Source organism: Lingula anatina, chromosome 1 (assembly GCF_051362555.1).
Source record: "Lingula anatina isolate TDL-2025a chromosome 1, LinAna3.0, whole genome shotgun sequence".
NCBI lineage: Eukaryota > Metazoa > Brachiopoda > Lingulata > Lingulida > Lingulidae > Lingula > Lingula anatina.
Genome location: NC_141767.1, coordinates 37181138 through 37198315, shown reverse-complemented (window position 1 = coordinate 37198315; position 17178 = coordinate 37181138). Strand labels below are relative to the sequence as shown.

Genomic DNA, 17178 nt, shown 5'->3' with positions numbered 1-17178 from the left:
GTTAAAAGTGGCTGGCAATTATCAACATCTGTGACTTGCGACATATGTAACATGTGACACACCCTAGAAAGACCAGTCTGAATATAGAAGAAGACACAAGTCCTTCTATTCTTGTATTGGTTACCTGAAAAACGAGTATCTCTGTCAATGCAAACAATATTTTTACTTGGTTTATGCATGCGATTCCACTGATCTTATCTGCATTGTTTGATGTAAAGATGAAGATGGACATCAGAGTCTCAACTGTGCTGCTTTTCTATTTTTTGCCACCAATAATGGGGTTTGCACTGGGTAAGTACAATCTACACCTTGTAAATTTGTATATATGCACATTGAGTGTCAAATATATTTTCCATCAATGCAACCAAATTTTTACATGACAATTCATGACTTATTATAAATAAAAAATTGATGAATACTCTTGAGAATATAAACCAAAAAGAGAATCTTTTATCTTGAATATCTCACAGGAAATATAAGACACAGAAATAAGACTAACTTCATGAAAAGAAAAAAAACATTGAAAAGAATGCCTATAACATTCCTTTTTTCACTTCTTCTTTTATCTTTTTTAAGAGCTAAAGCGAGCCAGCCAGTGCTTCAAAGTGGGCAAACCCCAGGTGACCATGTCATGCGCCGAGCCGGGAGGGCCAGGGATGATCCTGATGAGGAGAGCATTCCACGGACAAACTACCCCAAGAAAATGGCCAAACCACAACTTTGACAAATGTCACAGGGCTGGCAGCGATGACATCAAGTGTACCTACTGCCCAGATGATTGCACGGATGAGTCCAAAGACATCATGGTGGCGTACGACTGGACCAAGTGCACGGGGATGGTTAACTGCACCACCTATGTGATGCAGGCGTCAATGCCAAACTGTCAAAATACATACAGCGACTATCTCCATTTGGAGTACATGTGCATACCAAGTGAGTGCAACACAGAAATTGTTTTACTTCCTCTAATGGCACTAATTTTTAAATGTGTACTCCTTATAGAAATCTTTGTATAAAAGTCAGTACTAATCTACACTAAAAACTAAAAAAAAATTGAGAACTAAAACAGGAAACTGAAAAAAAAAAAAAAAAAGAAAAATAGAAGATATGAATAATAATAAAAAACATCATAACAGTTGTAATATATGTTTAAAAGGGACACCGAATAAAAATTTCCCAAAGTCCCAAGACAAAAAGTAAAATCCTTGTTTTTTCTTTTCAGGGACATCAGTGTTCGACATATGTGCAAATGATGAAAAATGGGTTACAGAAGGGTACATTCGCACCCCAAACTATCCCAACCACTATGGGCCATCACATGCATGCAAATGCACCCTAGAGGCAACATGGGGGGACAGCGGGGTGGAACTGGAAATATATGAACTCCTACTGGAGAGAGATGCAGATGGAGAGTGCACAGACTGGATGATGGTCAAGAATGGCGATGAGAAAGAGAGAAAATGTGGCCAGATTTTTAATACAACAATCAGAGTTCCCAGTCGTATGGCAGAGATTTATTTCTACTCCGACTCCAACGATGTCAGCAGTCAAGTATTCCAGTATTTCACCAGAACACTCAAAGGATTCTGGCTCCATTTCAGATGTGCGTATAGTTGTAATCCAGTATCATTGGACTTAAGCATATTGTTGGATAAATAAATAGATTAAAGGGGCATTTTTTCCCCATTTTTCATCAAAATCCACTCTGAAAAAAAGCAATTCTATGTCTATCAGAATCACTGTTTTAGAAATGCCAGCAAGTATGCCATAGTGCAATCATTTCAACTATGGTATATGTGATTAAGTTTGAATAAAACCCATCTGAACCAACATATCCTTTTTTTCTTAAAAATACACACATTAAAAGCACACGTTGCACCAATATCTGCAGCAGTCATTATAATCCTGCAACACTCTTTATTCCAGTTGTGGGGTCTAACATCAAAGTCAGCTGCGGTCAACTCAAGACAAATGACCCTACACTAATGGAGATGACCATTCCTCCAATGACATCAGAAAGCCCGGGTAACAGCACACAGGCTGATGAAAAAGTCGCAAAAAATAGACAAGACAGAAACAATAACACTGCATATGGTTCAGAAAAACCTGGACACAAAGACAACCAAGAAAAGAAATCGGTTCCTAAGAGTGAAGAAAATGAAGGTAAGGTAGAAGTTTATATATATATGATATAATTCCAATTTTTAAGTGCTGCAAATGTTAATCTATTGTTTACCAAATTTACATAATCTTAGTTCATAAAGCTTAGTGTTGTTAAAATCTAAATAAATGGCATTTACTGTTTTTTTCTCATTGCCTGTTTAAACTAACTTTAAAATGTTTATCGTTCATGTTAATGAATATTTCTATAATATTCTTACTACTATCTGTGTACCGTTTTCTCTTTCAAAGCATAATAAAAAGAATGCAATGAGATATAAGTAACAATTACTTTTTTTCTTTCAGCAACTTCCAAGAGAAAAGCTGCAAACACAGCCTCCCCACTCCATGGCAGTTCAATCGTTTCCATGTGTACAATTTTTTTTCTTATTTATTATCTGGAGAAATAACTAGAGACTTGACCTTATGTGTATATCTGTGCTTTTTGTAGAAATGATAACATAGTGTGAACTCTTGAATCTCTTTTTCATTTGTTGAAAAAACCTAACACCTTACACAAAAATGAAAAGGATTAAATACATGTGTAAATGGAAATGATATTTAGTGAAAATGACAATATAACAACAACATAATTCAAATAAAAGTAACTGTCTCCATCTATGTGGTGAATATGAGCCTGTCAATATGAGACACCTAAATGTAAATAAGCCTAATTATATTACAATAAAAACAATATAGAAAGATTGGTCATAAATGTTATTTTTTTACTTAAAATTTGCTTCATGATAACTGGTTGAAAATATGAATCACACTGACACTTCTCAATTTTTACTCTATACAATATGGGCACAACTACATGTTCAGGTATTCAGGAATCTGTAGTAATTTGTTCACGATTACTAGGCATAACATAGCCTATCATGAATGATTTCAAAACCAATGATATAAATAAATAAATAATTGGCATGGACAGTGGCAAAGAAAATAATTTTCCCTTAAAAGGTGTTTTCAAATTTCTTTCAAATGCATTGGTGGCATATGCAATATTTGGGAGATAAACTGTACTATATACATAATCTGGGATGCAACAGTACCGCTGCAACATTTTAGTTTCTTATAATGCCTCATGAGGCAAAATAAATGTAGAATGTAGATTATTGTTGAGTTTTTTGACTGCATTTATTTGTTCTTCTAGTCTGACTTCACAGATAATGAGGCACATCATCTACTTTAACCACAAATAAAGTTGTTAAAAATATCAACAAATATGAAAAAAAAAATAAAGAGAAAAAATAATTTCTTCACCCAGTGTAGAAAATGACAATCAATGTGATATGTTCATTATCAACCAATATGCCAACCATGCAAATAGAGAGACTTAAACTATAATAGATCTGTAATAACCAACAAATGTGGGTAACAGCAATGCATTTCATATGATAAAACATCATTTCTTTATTTTGTAATGGTTGTCCTGTACAAGTTATAAATTACTTTTGGGAATCTGTACTGTTTAAATTGCATTAACATTCTGTCAGTACTTATCAAATTATATACAAATGATCTAACAACGACAACAACATGTAACAAAAAAATATGTTCTGTGGAACATAATAAAGTGTCTAAGAAAACATTGTTCATAAGTAAGATATACATATTAAAATACATAATTATAAATGACAGTATGCACACCTGTTTCACAATTCGAAACATGATAACAATAAATCAATTTCTCCCTCTCAATCTCTCTCCCACATGCACATACACACACACACACGCATGCACACACATGCACACACATGAGAATTATGAAAATGTTGGTCAAGACAAATGAATATACATGCTAAAAATCTGAAACTTATCATAGGGAATTTGTATATTGACTGTCAACTAGAATAAAAGTTATGTTTATTACTTCTGAACCAGGTCCAAAAAAATTCAGGCCTATTCAGAATACACTCCAAATCTGGCATTGTAAGAATACTTTTTTAATTGATAGGCATCATTTTAGTGCAAACATACAAAATTTGAAGTTCCACATTTTTAGAGACTCTTTGGGAAGCAATTTTGGGGTCAACTAATAAAACATGAACTATTGAGGAAAGCACTTACCTATGTGTGTAAATGTAAGGTATTTCATCAGACCAGAAAATGTCAAACACAATAGGTGTAGTCAGGTACCAAGGCAACAACATGAAAAAGAAAAAGAAAGACAACATTTCATAAATGGAAGGTCAAAATATTAGTTTAAAATAAATATATTTTTATATTAGTAATATTTTGGCAACATAACCATGCAGAAAAAAATGCAAGGTCAGTGGGCAGATTTTGTTCGAAAGAGAACAAGAAGGTTCTAAAATCAATCATATTTCCTTCCAGATGCAGAAAAACATACAAATTAAATCTCAACTCAGTTACTTCCTCATTTAATTGGCAAAGTGACAACACAAGTCATGTAAAAATTACTGATTACCGAGTAACATAATGTGCAGTACAACCTCTGTTTTAGCATAATATTACAACAACTGTTGCATGCAGAGGGCAACTTTTTGATCTGGTCACACGCAATAGTAACATAGACTGAAAGTTGATTAAAATGCATCATTTGATCTGACCAGGTCAAAATATAAAAGAATTAAACAAAAATGGTTATTGTGTTAGATTTTCATTGCCTATTATAGCATAATCCATCTGTAATCTCCTAGTTATGAGTAAACCCAAGGAACAGTTGGAGGGACCAAGGAACTATTAATCTGGGTGTATTGCAATCAAAAACATCCTGAACCTTGACCTTAAAAAATTACTGCTGTTAAAACCTATAAAAACACAACTTGAGTTAATCATATGTGTATATGCAACAGACTTAGAGAGAGAGGAAACCCAGATGTGCATATTGACATTTTGCAGCATGGACAAGCCTGCGGGTTCTGCCCATTGCTAGACCTGGTCTTCCTAAAACTGCGATTAGCCACAGATGGTGTCACTACACTACCAGGAAGACATACCACTCCATTGACTCGGAGACCTATTGTAGGAGCAGGGAAATGTGCCAACAACCATAGGAGTTTTATAATATACTCCTATTTCATTATTCTTGTTTTCAAATTAGAGTATGAACTTTTTAATTCTGACTCAATGTATACTGCTGTATGGGACATTCTCTACCTTGGGCAAAACTGTTGGTAAAAAGGGTAGGAAAATTGTGATATATTTATTATAGATTTTTTGAAATAATTGAAATAATCTCAATTTTCTAACTTTAAAAAAGTTGCTTTTTTGTTTATTGTAAAGGCATATGTTTAATGTATGAAAAGGTTTGCAAGAAAGTAATGTGCAGCAAACATATAATATCTGGACTCTGTTATCCTTAGAATTTAACATGAGACACAACTTTACATGTGTATTGTTATTACAATAGAAAAGACTTGAATTTACTGATAAATGACCAACTCTTTCATCATCCTCATTTCAGATACAAAATGGATAAGTCAGTGTTTCAATGTGAAGACAGGTCAGCCCCTGATTACAATGACATGTGAGCAGCCTCCAGGGACAGCCATGATTCTGATGAAGAATGCCTTTCATGGCAAGGCGACCAACAGGCACTGGGCGTCTTTTGACAGCTCCAAGTGTTACAAAGCCGATGGGGTGGACAATAAGTGCATCTACTGCCCTGAGGACTGCATTGACGACTCCCTGACCATGGCCTATGACTGGACCAAATGTACGGGGACGTCCAACTGCACACACTATGTCATGCAAACCAACATGCCAAAATGTCCCAAGCAATACAGCGATTATCTCTACTTGGAGTATGTGTGCATTCCAAGTAAGAAGTCACTTTTATATTGTCTGTGAATGATTATCTAGATAATTAGACATTGTTAAAAATGCCTCAAATATTGTTTGTTTACAATTTAGAAAACTTAAGTTATGAAATTTGTGATACCATGTGCCTGCACTTGAACAAAAGATTTTTTATACAAGATTAAAGATACAGGATAAAACATATTATACTCAAATAAATAAATGTCTGGATTTTCTGCCAATTAATATTTAATGTCATGACTGAAACAGCATTTATGAAAAAATGAAATCACATATTTTATGCCACAAATGTTTTCAACCTTTTAGGAAGATCGACTCAAAAAGGGTCTAGCTGCCACTAGTCTGCATAAAAAATTTACATTTAACCCTTTTCTCCAAGAATCATTTAAATGAACAACCTAACATTATACTATAAGCAATTATTTTTCAGAGGCAAATGTGTTTGATGTGTGCTCCCAGCCAGAGAGATGGGTCAGGGATGGGTACATCAGTTCTCCAAACTACCCCAACCACTACCAGCCGTCTCAAGCATGCAAATGCTCCCTGGAAGCTTCTTGGGGAGAGAGTGGGGTGGAGTTCCAAATATATGAACTTTTGCTGGAGGAGAACAAGGATAAGGAGTGCCAGGACTGGCTGCTCATCAAGAATTCAAAGACGAAGATGAGACACTGTGGTCAGATTTTCAACACAACAATGACGGTTCCTGGTAGAGTGGTGGACGTGTACTTCTACACTGACTCCAATGATGTCAGCACACAAATGTTCCAGTATTTTACTAGGACTCTCAAAGGATTTTGGCTCTACTTTAAGGGTAAGAAAAAATTAATCATAATTATCCATTTTAACTTCTTCACTGTATGCATACTGGTTTTGATTACCTATGTATTGCAGATATTTCAAATACATTTCATGTGCCTTTTGTAAGGAAAAGTATAGATTTTTTGACATTTTAAAATTAACTTCCATCAATATGCTTGTATTAACCATTGGAGGCAGGGTTATTAGTCAACATAATTACATGAAAAAGAACCATTTTTTCATTTAAGTTTACATACAAACTATGAAACGTATTCCATATATCAAAGACAGAAAAAAAATCCCATTGACATTTTCATTTCAGTTGTATCGTCTAACATGAAAATATCATGTGGTAGACTTCCTCCAGATGACCCTGGCCTTATGGAAGTGACCGTCCCTCCAACCACCAGCAGATCCACCCAACCCACCACACATGCTACTAACAATTCCAGAGGGCACAAAACTACATGCCTAGATGGAGGAAGAAGTTGTAGAAATAAGGGCAAATCCAATGACTCAAAATGTAAGATGTCATTCAACTGCAGGCAAAACAGTTTTCAATGAAAATCTATACATTCAACACAGTTCAGCATGTATTCATAAAACCATGCTGCAATAAGCTTTTCAAATTATATTTATATCATTTACAATTTAAGTTCCATTAACAGATGGAACATTCCATCTCACTTTTCATATGTGCTACAGATACATTCAAAAATCTTAACTGAATTTATATACTTTGTATAAATATTACATTTTCATTTTTATCAATTTCAGCAACTGCCAAAAGAAACTCTGTAAACTCAGCGGATTTCAAAAGCCTGAACCTGGCCTTCACCTCTGTAGTGTCAACTGTACTGCTGCTGCTTCTAACCCTGTTGTGAAGAACTTAAAAGTTTTAGACATTCATCATGCTTCTTGAGATGACTTAAATAGAACCCGAGCCACTTCGAAAAAAACCTGTCTCAAAATATCGAGTTATAGACATGCCTCCGAACAGCATCAGTAATTATGTGTACTTGTCCTCCATTTTCTTAAAGTTATAGCTCTTGAGTTAAATTCGTATTTGCAAACGCATATCTAAATGAAATGTAACAGATCATATAATAAAAGTTGATTTTTAACATGTTGTTTGTTATTTTATGTTGTTATTGAGGGTAACATAAAAAACACCATTTTGATGTGAATTATCATTCCATTATTACTTGCTAGCATTTAATGAATTTGCCTAAGTTGATATTGAAAAAAATTGGGGTTATATCAGCACTGTGACGTGTCACCATATTAAAATATTGATAAAGCAGTAAATAATCTTTAAAGAGATTTTAATGTGATTTAACAGGAAGGTCAAAATATCATGCCTCATTTGTAGAAATGATTTATTTTTATCATCATTGTACGAAAGACAATAAAAAACATTTCACCGCAAAATCAAATAAAAATCCATAAATTATATTGAAATAAATATATTACTGTTAATTTTAAAACAAACTATGTTTTTAAACATATTTTTCAATTTAACGTCAATCTTGTTGATATTCACAATAACAGTTTTATAATTTCATTATTTTGGTATTTTTAATGTTCATGAACCCTGACATCAAAACCTCTCAATTGTCTAATATTGTTTTTACATGACATTTTTAGTAAATCCTTATCTGATTATTTTTGAATGAGTTATTTTTGACATTTCAATGCATTGTCGATTAAGCCGCCAAATAATTATATTCTTATATCCATATTAAGCCTCTTGGTTAGGTGGTAAAGGTATCATTGATAGCGTGTTGTCTTACAAGTTGAATGTTAACAATCAACGTATAATATTTCCAAATGACGATTTCTATTTTTTTTCACCTCCTGCAGAGACCAGTATGAGAATACCTGGCTTGGCTTTCTTAATAAAAAACGTTTAGGTTAAAAAAGTCTACAGAAATGAATATTTTCCAAATCTTTGCACCTTGTTTATAATTAAAATCATGTTTCAGATTAACTTAGAATAATTGTAATACATATTTTTTAATTGGCATATACTTTGATACAAAGGTGGTCATATTCCTGGCTCATTGGCATTTTCTCTCATTTGTTGCCAACCGATACATGAAAATTAACACCAATCACTCACAACATTCCAGGACAGTGCTTTGGATGATGTTTATATTGACCACCAAAGGAATATGTTACAAAGATATTTTTTCTATACCAGAGGCAATATCACCCAGTGGAATAAAGTGGAATTTCCTTACACTTCGCTAAATACTTTTGAGAAATTGAAATAAAATGCAGGATGCATATATCTATCCACCCAATGCAACAAAACAAGCCATAAATGACACTGTACACACAGGAAGCAAAAGTATGTGATGCTCACTGTACATGTATTTGCCCAGCTGTTATATGACATTGTGAATAATTAGTATTACAAAATGCTTCTCTTTTTTCTTGACCTTGACCACACCCAAGATTTAGCTGCTAACAGTGGACCACTGGAACACAAATTTATTTGATTTGGGACCTAATCTTCCCCAAGAAGAAGAAAATGTTGTTTATTTGTGTATGGATGCTTTTTCTCCATGTACTTCTTGTTGATGGAAAAGATGGTAAGCAGTTTTGTGACACATCTGTTATTCTTAACTGCTTTTCTCAAATATTTTTGACAGAGACTCATTATGTACTTGCTCTACGAACAAAAAAATCTTACGTTGATATGATAATCACCAATGAAACAATTATTTGTTACTAAGAGGAAAATATGATGGGTATTTGTCTAGTAGGTTATTCATTTCGATTTTCTGGTTTTAGAACTGGAAAAGGTGACTGGACAATGCTATGGGACAGGAAACTCATTTGTTTCCTTATATTGTGGCTATGGGCTAATGATAAACATCAAGCGTGCTTTTCATGGCGCACATAAAGGCAGCATTGGGCTTTGTACGGCCATGTTAGATGACTGCACTGAAGAAAATGCAGAGGCATATGACTGGTCCCTGTGTATGGGACTACAGTACTGTGTTCAACCAGTGAAGAAAAGTTATCTTGAAAGCTGTAAAAAAGACAGTCAGTACCTGCAGGTGGAATATGAATGTGTTTCAGGTGCATGAATACAAACCCCTTTTTAGCTTTATGATCATTGTTTATTTCATTCATATTTCTTTCTTTTTTCTTTGCCTTATTTTTTTGAAATTTTCAAATTTCATCACTTTTTCCTAAGTTTTTATTTTTTCATTATTCAAGATACATATGTTAATCTCAATACACATATTGATCAGCTTAATACACAAAAATTATAGATAATAATGGTTTATTTCACATGGTTTATTTTCATGTTTAACTTCATAGGCATTTCATTAATTGCTGTAACATCATTAAATTGAAAGTTCTGAGTAAACTACTTTTATGCAGGTTTTGATAATGGAATTATATATCATATTCAATTATCAGTGGGAGATGTTCTAGATATCTGTAACACTAAGAAACAAATCCGTTACGAGGGTTACATCAGTAGTCCTAGCTACCCATCTGCCTACAAGGCTCGTGTTGACTGCAAGTGCCATCTAGTGGCCGTTGGAGGGATGCTGTATTTGACATTTGCTGACCTGGCCCTGGAAGACACCTCCAAGGAGTGTAAAGACTGGGTGCTAGTCCAGAACCAAACGAAAGAAGAAGTGTTCTGCAGCCAACAGCTACCAAGTGCTGCAAAAGTGGAAGTGCAGCACTTTACCGATGTTTATTTCAGTAGCAATGCCAATGATGTCAAGAGGATTAAAGTCACCAATGACAAAACTAAAGAACTGAAAGGATTCTGGATGCATATGAAAGGTGAAGTATTGAGACGGAATAATTTTGGAGACCAAGTATTTCATTTAAAATCAAATTTGAACTAAAAAAACTTAAGCAATCCAGTATCATTAAGAGGATGGGGAGTCATTAAGAAATTAACATTTCATTTATTTAATGAAGAGTAAGGGTAAAAAAATACATTCAACTCCCTTTACTTGGCATGTGCCGCCATGTCATATACAAAATTGCTAGGAAAAGAAGATGAAACCTGCTTTACTGCAAAACTGTATGGGACCATTACACAATAAAGGGAACACATTGGCCTTGGCTCATTGGTGATCTTGTGAATTCCAGGCAGCCAAGCTGACACCAAGATCACTGTGACATGCAGTCCCACTTCTCACATTGAACCCAAGTCAGTGAAAAAGAAAATATATGTGAAAACTGAAGGTAAAGACCACCTAAGCATTATGATCATTAATGCTGCAAGAATTAAAATATAACTTTTATATTATATGATGTCTTAACCAGCTGATAAGGATAATCATAAAAGAACAAAACTTTCTTATTTAACTGATACCATTATCAACTGGCCATAAGAAATGGTTATCTAAAGATTATGCGCAATTTCAGATAGAGAATTTAAAGTGCCAAGTCAAATGAGAACAACCAAAAAAGAAAATTTGCAGGAGAACTTCAAAGATAAAAAGGGAAAAACTGCTCAAATGAACAACACCGAACCAAATATACTCAAATCAGAACCAAAGAAAAAGAAAGGATCAAAGATTCGAGCTACAAATAAGACACTGTCAGGTAAGAAGCAAGAATGTTAAGTCCTAAATATTTTCTTTAGGATAATACAATAAACATTATTCTTCAGAACCATGAACCATTTACTCAAGACTTTTTTTTATCATTTTCAAAATGAGAACACTCTTTAACTGTCAAACTGTAGCATGTACAGCGTACTTTATTATTCCAGGTACCACAACTGTGACAGCTTTGCTTTCTAATCACGGCATCACATTCAAGGTCCAGCTTACAAACTATTTGATAATGATTGCTGTTTTCGTCAAGTTCACTTTTTCTTGCTTGTGAAAAAGTAAACAATTTAATATACCACCTGAAAATGTCTATGAAACTTTGATCATGTCTGACATTTGTGAAGCCAGTATTTGTCTTTGTAGAATATACAGCAGAAACACAATAGATTAAAAAAATTTACTGGCATCCTCAACAACTTGCCATTGCTTTGTGTACCATGTGTACCATCACTGTAGTGTTTTCTAAAGTAAAAAAAAAAACTTGTGTTTTTAGAAACACTGTTCTTTTCACTTGGCTTATTGCTGAGTGAAAGGTATCAAGCATTCTTTGCTAAACAAATTTTTCTTTGTTAAACAAAGTGATGGTCATTAATTCGATAATTCAAAATTTGTTGCCTGTCTTCAATGCATAAGCATAGGTCATCTAAAATTGAAAAAAGGAATAAATGGCAACAAAATATTGTTAACGTCTGTTTAAGTTAAGCCTCTGATTATGTTGGATTTGCTCTGAATTCAGAAACAAAAGGATGCCAATTACAGGAAATAAAATTTCACTACCTTAAAAAGCAATTATTATATTTAGAATATCAATGCTCAGTAACATCCTATTGAATACATTTAAAGCACTTTTATTCCAAACTTGGGAAATATGAAACTTATAATATAATCGGGTTCTTGAATCTTCTTTTTACTGTTCCAGTGTTCATCAGGTTTTACTGATCATCACATTTGCATATATATAATTATAAGACAATGTCTGTGACAGTAGTATTCCTTACAAGTTGCCATAAAAAATGTATGGCTTTTATTTTCCATTTATCAAAAAATGCGACAGCTATTCCATTTACTCTCTGTTTCAAATGCTAGCAAAATAACAAGGCATGTCAGAAAACAGTGGTCAGCCAGAAAGTCATTTGTAAAGATATGTCATAAATGAACATTTTCATCTGAATTTTTGGATAACGGCTTTCAAATCATTTCTTCCTTCAACTATATTTTTAACACCAGCAACAGGCACATCCACAGCTGATGTGATAATTTTCTAAAGTAATTTGCATGTAATGTTCGAGGAAGAGACATCTTTGGAATCAATAGCAGCCGTTCTTTTGCAAGACCACACCCTGCGGCAGCATGTATTATGGCACCATATGCTTTCTCTATAATTCCTCAGATTTTTTGTTGGTGTCACGCACTTATGAAATCGCTGCACCTGAACGGTACATTGGGTAATCAAAAAAGCTGAAAAAATTGCACACATTTGTGCATTTGGTTTTTGGGGAAGACAATGATGACCACAACGGATTACAGTGTTACAATCATTCTCTGTTTCCTGCTTTGCTTTGGGAAAGTCCACTGTTATGATGGTAGACTGGAAGAACGGGATGTGCAGATGGCAGAGAAGTCTAATGAAAGTGAGTAATGTGTGTTTAGTTGTTAAACAAAGAAAGACTCTATGCCACACAAAGATCACTGCCAACATATGTTTGATCTAGAATCTCTATCCAACATCACACTTGAAAAATTTTAATCAACTTTCTAGTGTGCCTAGCAATAGACATGAAGCATAACAATTAAAGCTATAATGTTGTCTTCTTAATCTGGGTTGGTATACCATCTCATAAGTATGCAAGGAGTGTATGGCATAGTACATTGTAGCGGTGATCATTATCTTGAGCAGCTGTTGAAATACCAAAATTCCATTATACTTACTATGTTTCAGTCTTATTTTTGCACATATCACCGGCAAACATGTCTGTTTTATATGGCATATATTTAAGCTTTCTTTCCTCATGTTATTTAAAAACATTTCTGAATTAGAAACAAATATTGATGTATAATAAAAGTAAACTTTCATGAATCGTCTTCATTCAAAATCAAAATGAAGGTTACCAAAGAGGAATCCTATTATCTTTGGAGACTTGGCCTATACCAATGCACATGGTTACAGACTAGCATTCTACTGATCATACAAAAATCATCTAATGCTGAAATTTACTATTTCTTAGATCATATTTTGAAGACTGTCAGTCAGTGTTTCCACGTCAGGGGCAATCCATTTGTGACACTGTATTGTGGGTCTAATCACATGATCAAAATCAACAGAGCATTCCATGGCATGCACCACCAGAACATCAGCCGTTGTAATTTCTTACCAGGGGACTGTATGGATGGAGATTTGTCACCTTACTATGACTGGTCAAACTGTCTTGGTGCTGAACATTGCGTTAAATCTGTGAAACAGTCATGGCTAAGAGAATGTGGAAACTACAGCAAATACCTGCAGATTGACTATCAGTGTGTAAAGAGTATGTACAGTGCACTATTATAAATTTTGCTGGTATAACACTTAAAAGCAGTGTCATTTGTAATCTTCAGCTAGTAATGAGTAAACCACACTTTTTTTTTTTCTTACATATATCATAACCTAAACAATGTTTCGATATAACATGTCACACATATGATAAACTATGTGATCACTCGTTTTTATAACTATCATGAACTTTATATCTTAAAGCCTGCTTAATTTACCATTACATTCTAGATGAAGAAGTATTTGACATCTGTGAGAAAAGCAATACTTATGTGACAGAGGGTTACATAAAAAGTCCCAACTATCCTTCATTCTACCCAATACACAGGGACTGTGAATGTAACATCTCAGTGTCTGGAAAGAGCCGCATGCTCGTCTCTTTTTATGACCTCCTCCTGGAGATGAATGGAAAGAAATGTGCTGATTGGTTGATGATCTACGACGATGACTACAAAGATTTGAACTGTGGAGAAATCATGACAGGAATGAAGAATGTGTCTTGGCAAGGACCTCAGATACGGTTACATTTTCACACAGACGTTAACAACACTCGGAGACAGTCATTTTCTTATAATACACAAAGAAACCTCAAAGGCTTTTGGGTATATTTCAATGGTAATTATTATATATATTGTTTTCCTGAACATGGTATGCCCAGTGGTCAAAAAAGTATTTCATTATCTACCCTGTTTCTATAACAAGAAAGGATGTACGGTGCATCTAAATTTTCAGCCAAAAATTGTAGTGAAACTTGTATCTGCCTGATAAAAATGTCTTACACTGTATATTTCAAACCAAAGAGGCAACAACTGGACCTAATACATGTCAAATGGTAAGTATAACACTATCAGAGTAAATAATATACTACAAAGTTCAATTAAAAACCAATGATGAGAAAATAACTGCTTACACACATGTGACTATACTAACTGGTGTAGCAGATGAATTGCCAAGTTCATAGTGTGGCAATTTCATGTTAGAAGAAGCCACAGCTGTAGGTGGTGAATTTTATGCTACATTCTCCCCCGTGACTGAGCAATAATTAAGATTCATAACACAAATCTCTTCTTTTTTTATTTCCACAGATATTCTTATATTTATTTCTTTGATAAATGTGAGAAAATATTACCTTCAAACAGTGATATTAGTCTACTGAAAAGATTTGAATAAACTAAGATTGTATTTTTTAATCATCAATGAAAAAAATGGATACAATCAAACAACCCTAGCACTTATGCAAGAGAAACTCGATTTTAATTAATTGTTTATATCGTTATAAAACAGTTAATAATTTATTTGATTTTCTGTTACTATTGACATTATTCTTCTTACAGCTGAGCCAAAAGATGAGGTTTTAGTAAAATGTGGTCCTACTAAACCTAAGAAACTTCAAAGTTATACACCTAATCCAATTCCAAAGGGAGGTAAGATAAAAGACGACAGTGCATCTTTTATTAATTATTTTAATGCCAACATATAGTTGATAAAAATGTGATTTTTTTGTCATCATAGGAGTAACATAAATTACAGAATTCTGGAGGCAGTGCTCTGTTCTCCATCATGATAGAATACAAAGCAGTAAAATACTTCCATCATACCAATAACTCATTTCTAATGAGTAAGTAAGATTTTTTTTTTTTTGATAATGCTTATGTGTTGTAATATGTGGAACTGTATCTACCTTGCATCAAGACAAGTATGTTCACTCTTAATGAATATGTTTCCTTTTTTCTTCTTGTTTAGGTGTTGTAATAGCTGGAACTGCGTCTACCTTGCCACGAGGTTGGAGTTTTACCCTACTGCTGATGATGACAGTGCTATATTAACATATTAATAAGCAGCATTCTTGGCACTGGGACTCAAATGCACCCATGAAGCTGTACCCCAGCAATACTGATACAATATACAAAAATAAACAAAGACTTTTTTTCTGCGGGTAAATTGAAAGATGGCCTCAGGGGATCAAAATGCATACATTACTCATTCTGCAGCTGGCAAAAATCTCCTCAGACAATTGATATCAGTAGATATTCATTAGTCTGAATTAGTGAAGAGGAGAAATATAATCTTGCATCATGGATATATATATAAGAACAAAAGTAAGAATATTGGCATATTCTTGAATTGATACTGGAAAAGAAAAGGCACTTCTATCATGATTGGTGGAAGTGCAATTTCAATTTGAGAACAGAGACAAAATGTGAAAATACAAAAGAAATGAATGTTAAAATATGAGTAGTTTGATGATGAAGGAGATGTTCTCAAACACCATAATCCACATTTCATTTGTATACAATAAAAATGACTTAGCACTTGAGATTCAAAACATTGCTGAATAATAAAAATGTAAATGAGATAAATCAATATATTATCTGATAAAGTGAGTTTTTTTTTCTTGAGGGGGGGAGAGTGTGTGTGTGTGTGTGTGTGTGTGTGTGTGTGTGTGTGTGTGTGTTTAGCTGACAGACCATATTACATTTGAAATTTGTGGCTTCCCTATTTAATACAGGGCCAAAATGATTGGGTCTTTTCAGCAAAAAAAAAAAAAATTTGAATGTAATATAATTTGGCGTTTAAAATTGGGTGTTAAATTTTCCAAGAAAATTTTCATCTTTTTAAACATGTCTTTTATCACTATACACTTCAAAATATGCTCGCATTTCCAAAATACAGAACGTACCTGCAGAGTTCAATAGAAAGGGTCATTTGGTTTGGCTGTTATGTGGATAAAGATATAAAAGTACTTGTGATACTAAAACACATGTGGTAACTTCTGAAAAAAAAATTATTTAATGATTTGAAACTACCTTGTATTTTGTCCACAGAGAGCCTCATAACAAAGTTTAACTAAACTGAAATATGATTTGGCAGTTACTTTATATCTGCAAATTCTTCTGCTCAATTTTTCCTCTGACTTAAATGCCCATTTCAAGTTGTGTCCATGCTAGACATATTCAACCAAATATCAATATATATCTTACATATGCACACTTTCTATATTCATAATCATGTCCCAACTTTTCTAAAAATTGTGGCTAAGATCCCATACATAACCCAATTCATTGTGTTGGAGAAGGACAATGTGAGATGTCACCACAAATGGACTAATTGCAATAGAGAAGAGTTGGTTGAGATTTTATGGTCAAGATATATGTGGAAACTGACAAAAAAGTATTAAAATGACAAATCACTGCTGAAGAATGATGTATTCAAATCAAATAGACTGGCAATGCCAGCAAAATCAAAAATATATTTTTTTTGCACCTATGGGACAAACAGTACCTAAATATACGCAAAAAA

General features: G+C 33.7%; 5 protein-coding genes across 5 annotated transcripts in view; 4 read left to right on the top strand and 1 right to left on the bottom strand.

The window, feature by feature from the left end:
• The window catches only part of LOC106162196 (activating signal cointegrator 1 complex subunit 3), a 158561-nt gene that overhangs the window by 50153 nt on the left and 91230 nt on the right, over positions 1-17178 (bottom strand). The window lies entirely within an intron of this gene.
• Positions 50-2862, top strand: LOC106166724 (uncharacterized). The gene is made up of 5 exons (XM_013545371.3): positions 50-291; positions 577-933; positions 1223-1603; positions 1927-2163; positions 2467-2862. Exons 1-5 carry the CDS (start codon positions 174-176, stop codon positions 2568-2570), a joined length of 1197 nt encoding a protein of 398 aa, XP_013400825.2. The 5' UTR covers positions 50-173; the 3' UTR covers positions 2571-2862.
• Positions 4980-7871, top strand: LOC106166732 (uncharacterized). The gene is made up of 5 exons (XM_013545381.2): positions 4980-5312; positions 5594-5950; positions 6380-6760; positions 7070-7270; positions 7525-7871. Exons 1-5 carry the CDS (start codon positions 5234-5236, stop codon positions 7629-7631), a joined length of 1125 nt encoding a protein of 374 aa, XP_013400835.2. The 5' UTR covers positions 4980-5233; the 3' UTR covers positions 7632-7871.
• LOC106180151 (uncharacterized) lies at positions 9653-12116 on the top strand. Its single transcript, XM_013564051.2, has 5 exons — positions 9653-9837; positions 10186-10563; positions 10879-10974; positions 11158-11337; positions 11507-12116. Exons 1-5 carry the CDS (start codon positions 9684-9686, stop codon positions 11620-11622), a joined length of 924 nt encoding a protein of 307 aa, XP_013419505.2. The 5' UTR covers positions 9653-9683; the 3' UTR covers positions 11623-12116.
• Positions 12544-16209, top strand: LOC106180139 (uncharacterized). The gene is made up of 5 exons (XM_013564033.2): positions 12544-12979; positions 13574-13873; positions 14110-14493; positions 15213-15302; positions 15622-16209. Exons 1-5 carry the CDS (start codon positions 12853-12855, stop codon positions 15702-15704), a joined length of 984 nt encoding a protein of 327 aa, XP_013419487.2. The 5' UTR covers positions 12544-12852; the 3' UTR covers positions 15705-16209.

Excerpts from the sequence above, each read along its gene's own strand:
- LOC106166732 (XM_013545381.2), top strand. The coding sequence starts at position 5,234 with ATGAACTTTTTAATTCTGACTCAATGTATACTGCTGTATGGGACATTC. Across the intron at positions 5,951-6,379 it reads GGAGTATGTGTGCATTCCAA|AGGCAAATGTGTTTGATGTG; the intron begins GTAAGAAGTCAC and ends ATTATTTTTCAG. Across the intron at positions 7,271-7,524 it reads CAAATCCAATGACTCAAAAT|CAACTGCCAAAAGAAACTCT; the intron begins GTAAGATGTCAT and ends TATCAATTTCAG.
- LOC106180139 (XM_013564033.2), top strand. The coding sequence starts at position 12,853 with ATGATGACCACAACGGATTACAGTGTTACAATCATTCTCTGTTTCCTG. Across the intron at positions 12,980-13,573 it reads GGCAGAGAAGTCTAATGAAA|ATCATATTTTGAAGACTGTC; the intron begins GTGAGTAATGTG and ends ACTATTTCTTAG. Across the intron at positions 15,303-15,621 it reads TAATCCAATTCCAAAGGGAG|GTGTTGTAATAGCTGGAACT; the intron begins GTAAGATAAAAG and ends CTTCTTGTTTAG.
- LOC106166724 (XM_013545371.3), top strand. The coding sequence starts at position 174 with ATGCATGCGATTCCACTGATCTTATCTGCATTGTTTGATGTAAAGATG. Across the intron at positions 292-576 it reads AATAATGGGGTTTGCACTGG|AGCTAAAGCGAGCCAGCCAG; the intron begins GTAAGTACAATC and ends ATCTTTTTTAAG. Across the intron at positions 1,604-1,926 it reads ATTCTGGCTCCATTTCAGAT|TTGTGGGGTCTAACATCAAA; the intron begins GTGCGTATAGTT and ends TCTTTATTCCAG.
- LOC106180151 (XM_013564051.2), top strand. The coding sequence starts at position 9,684 with ATGTTAGATGACTGCACTGAAGAAAATGCAGAGGCATATGACTGGTCC. Across the intron at positions 10,564-10,878 it reads ATTCTGGATGCATATGAAAG|GCAGCCAAGCTGACACCAAG; the intron begins GTGAAGTATTGA and ends TGTGAATTCCAG. Across the intron at positions 10,975-11,157 it reads AATATATGTGAAAACTGAAG|ATAGAGAATTTAAAGTGCCA; the intron begins GTAAAGACCACC and ends GCGCAATTTCAG.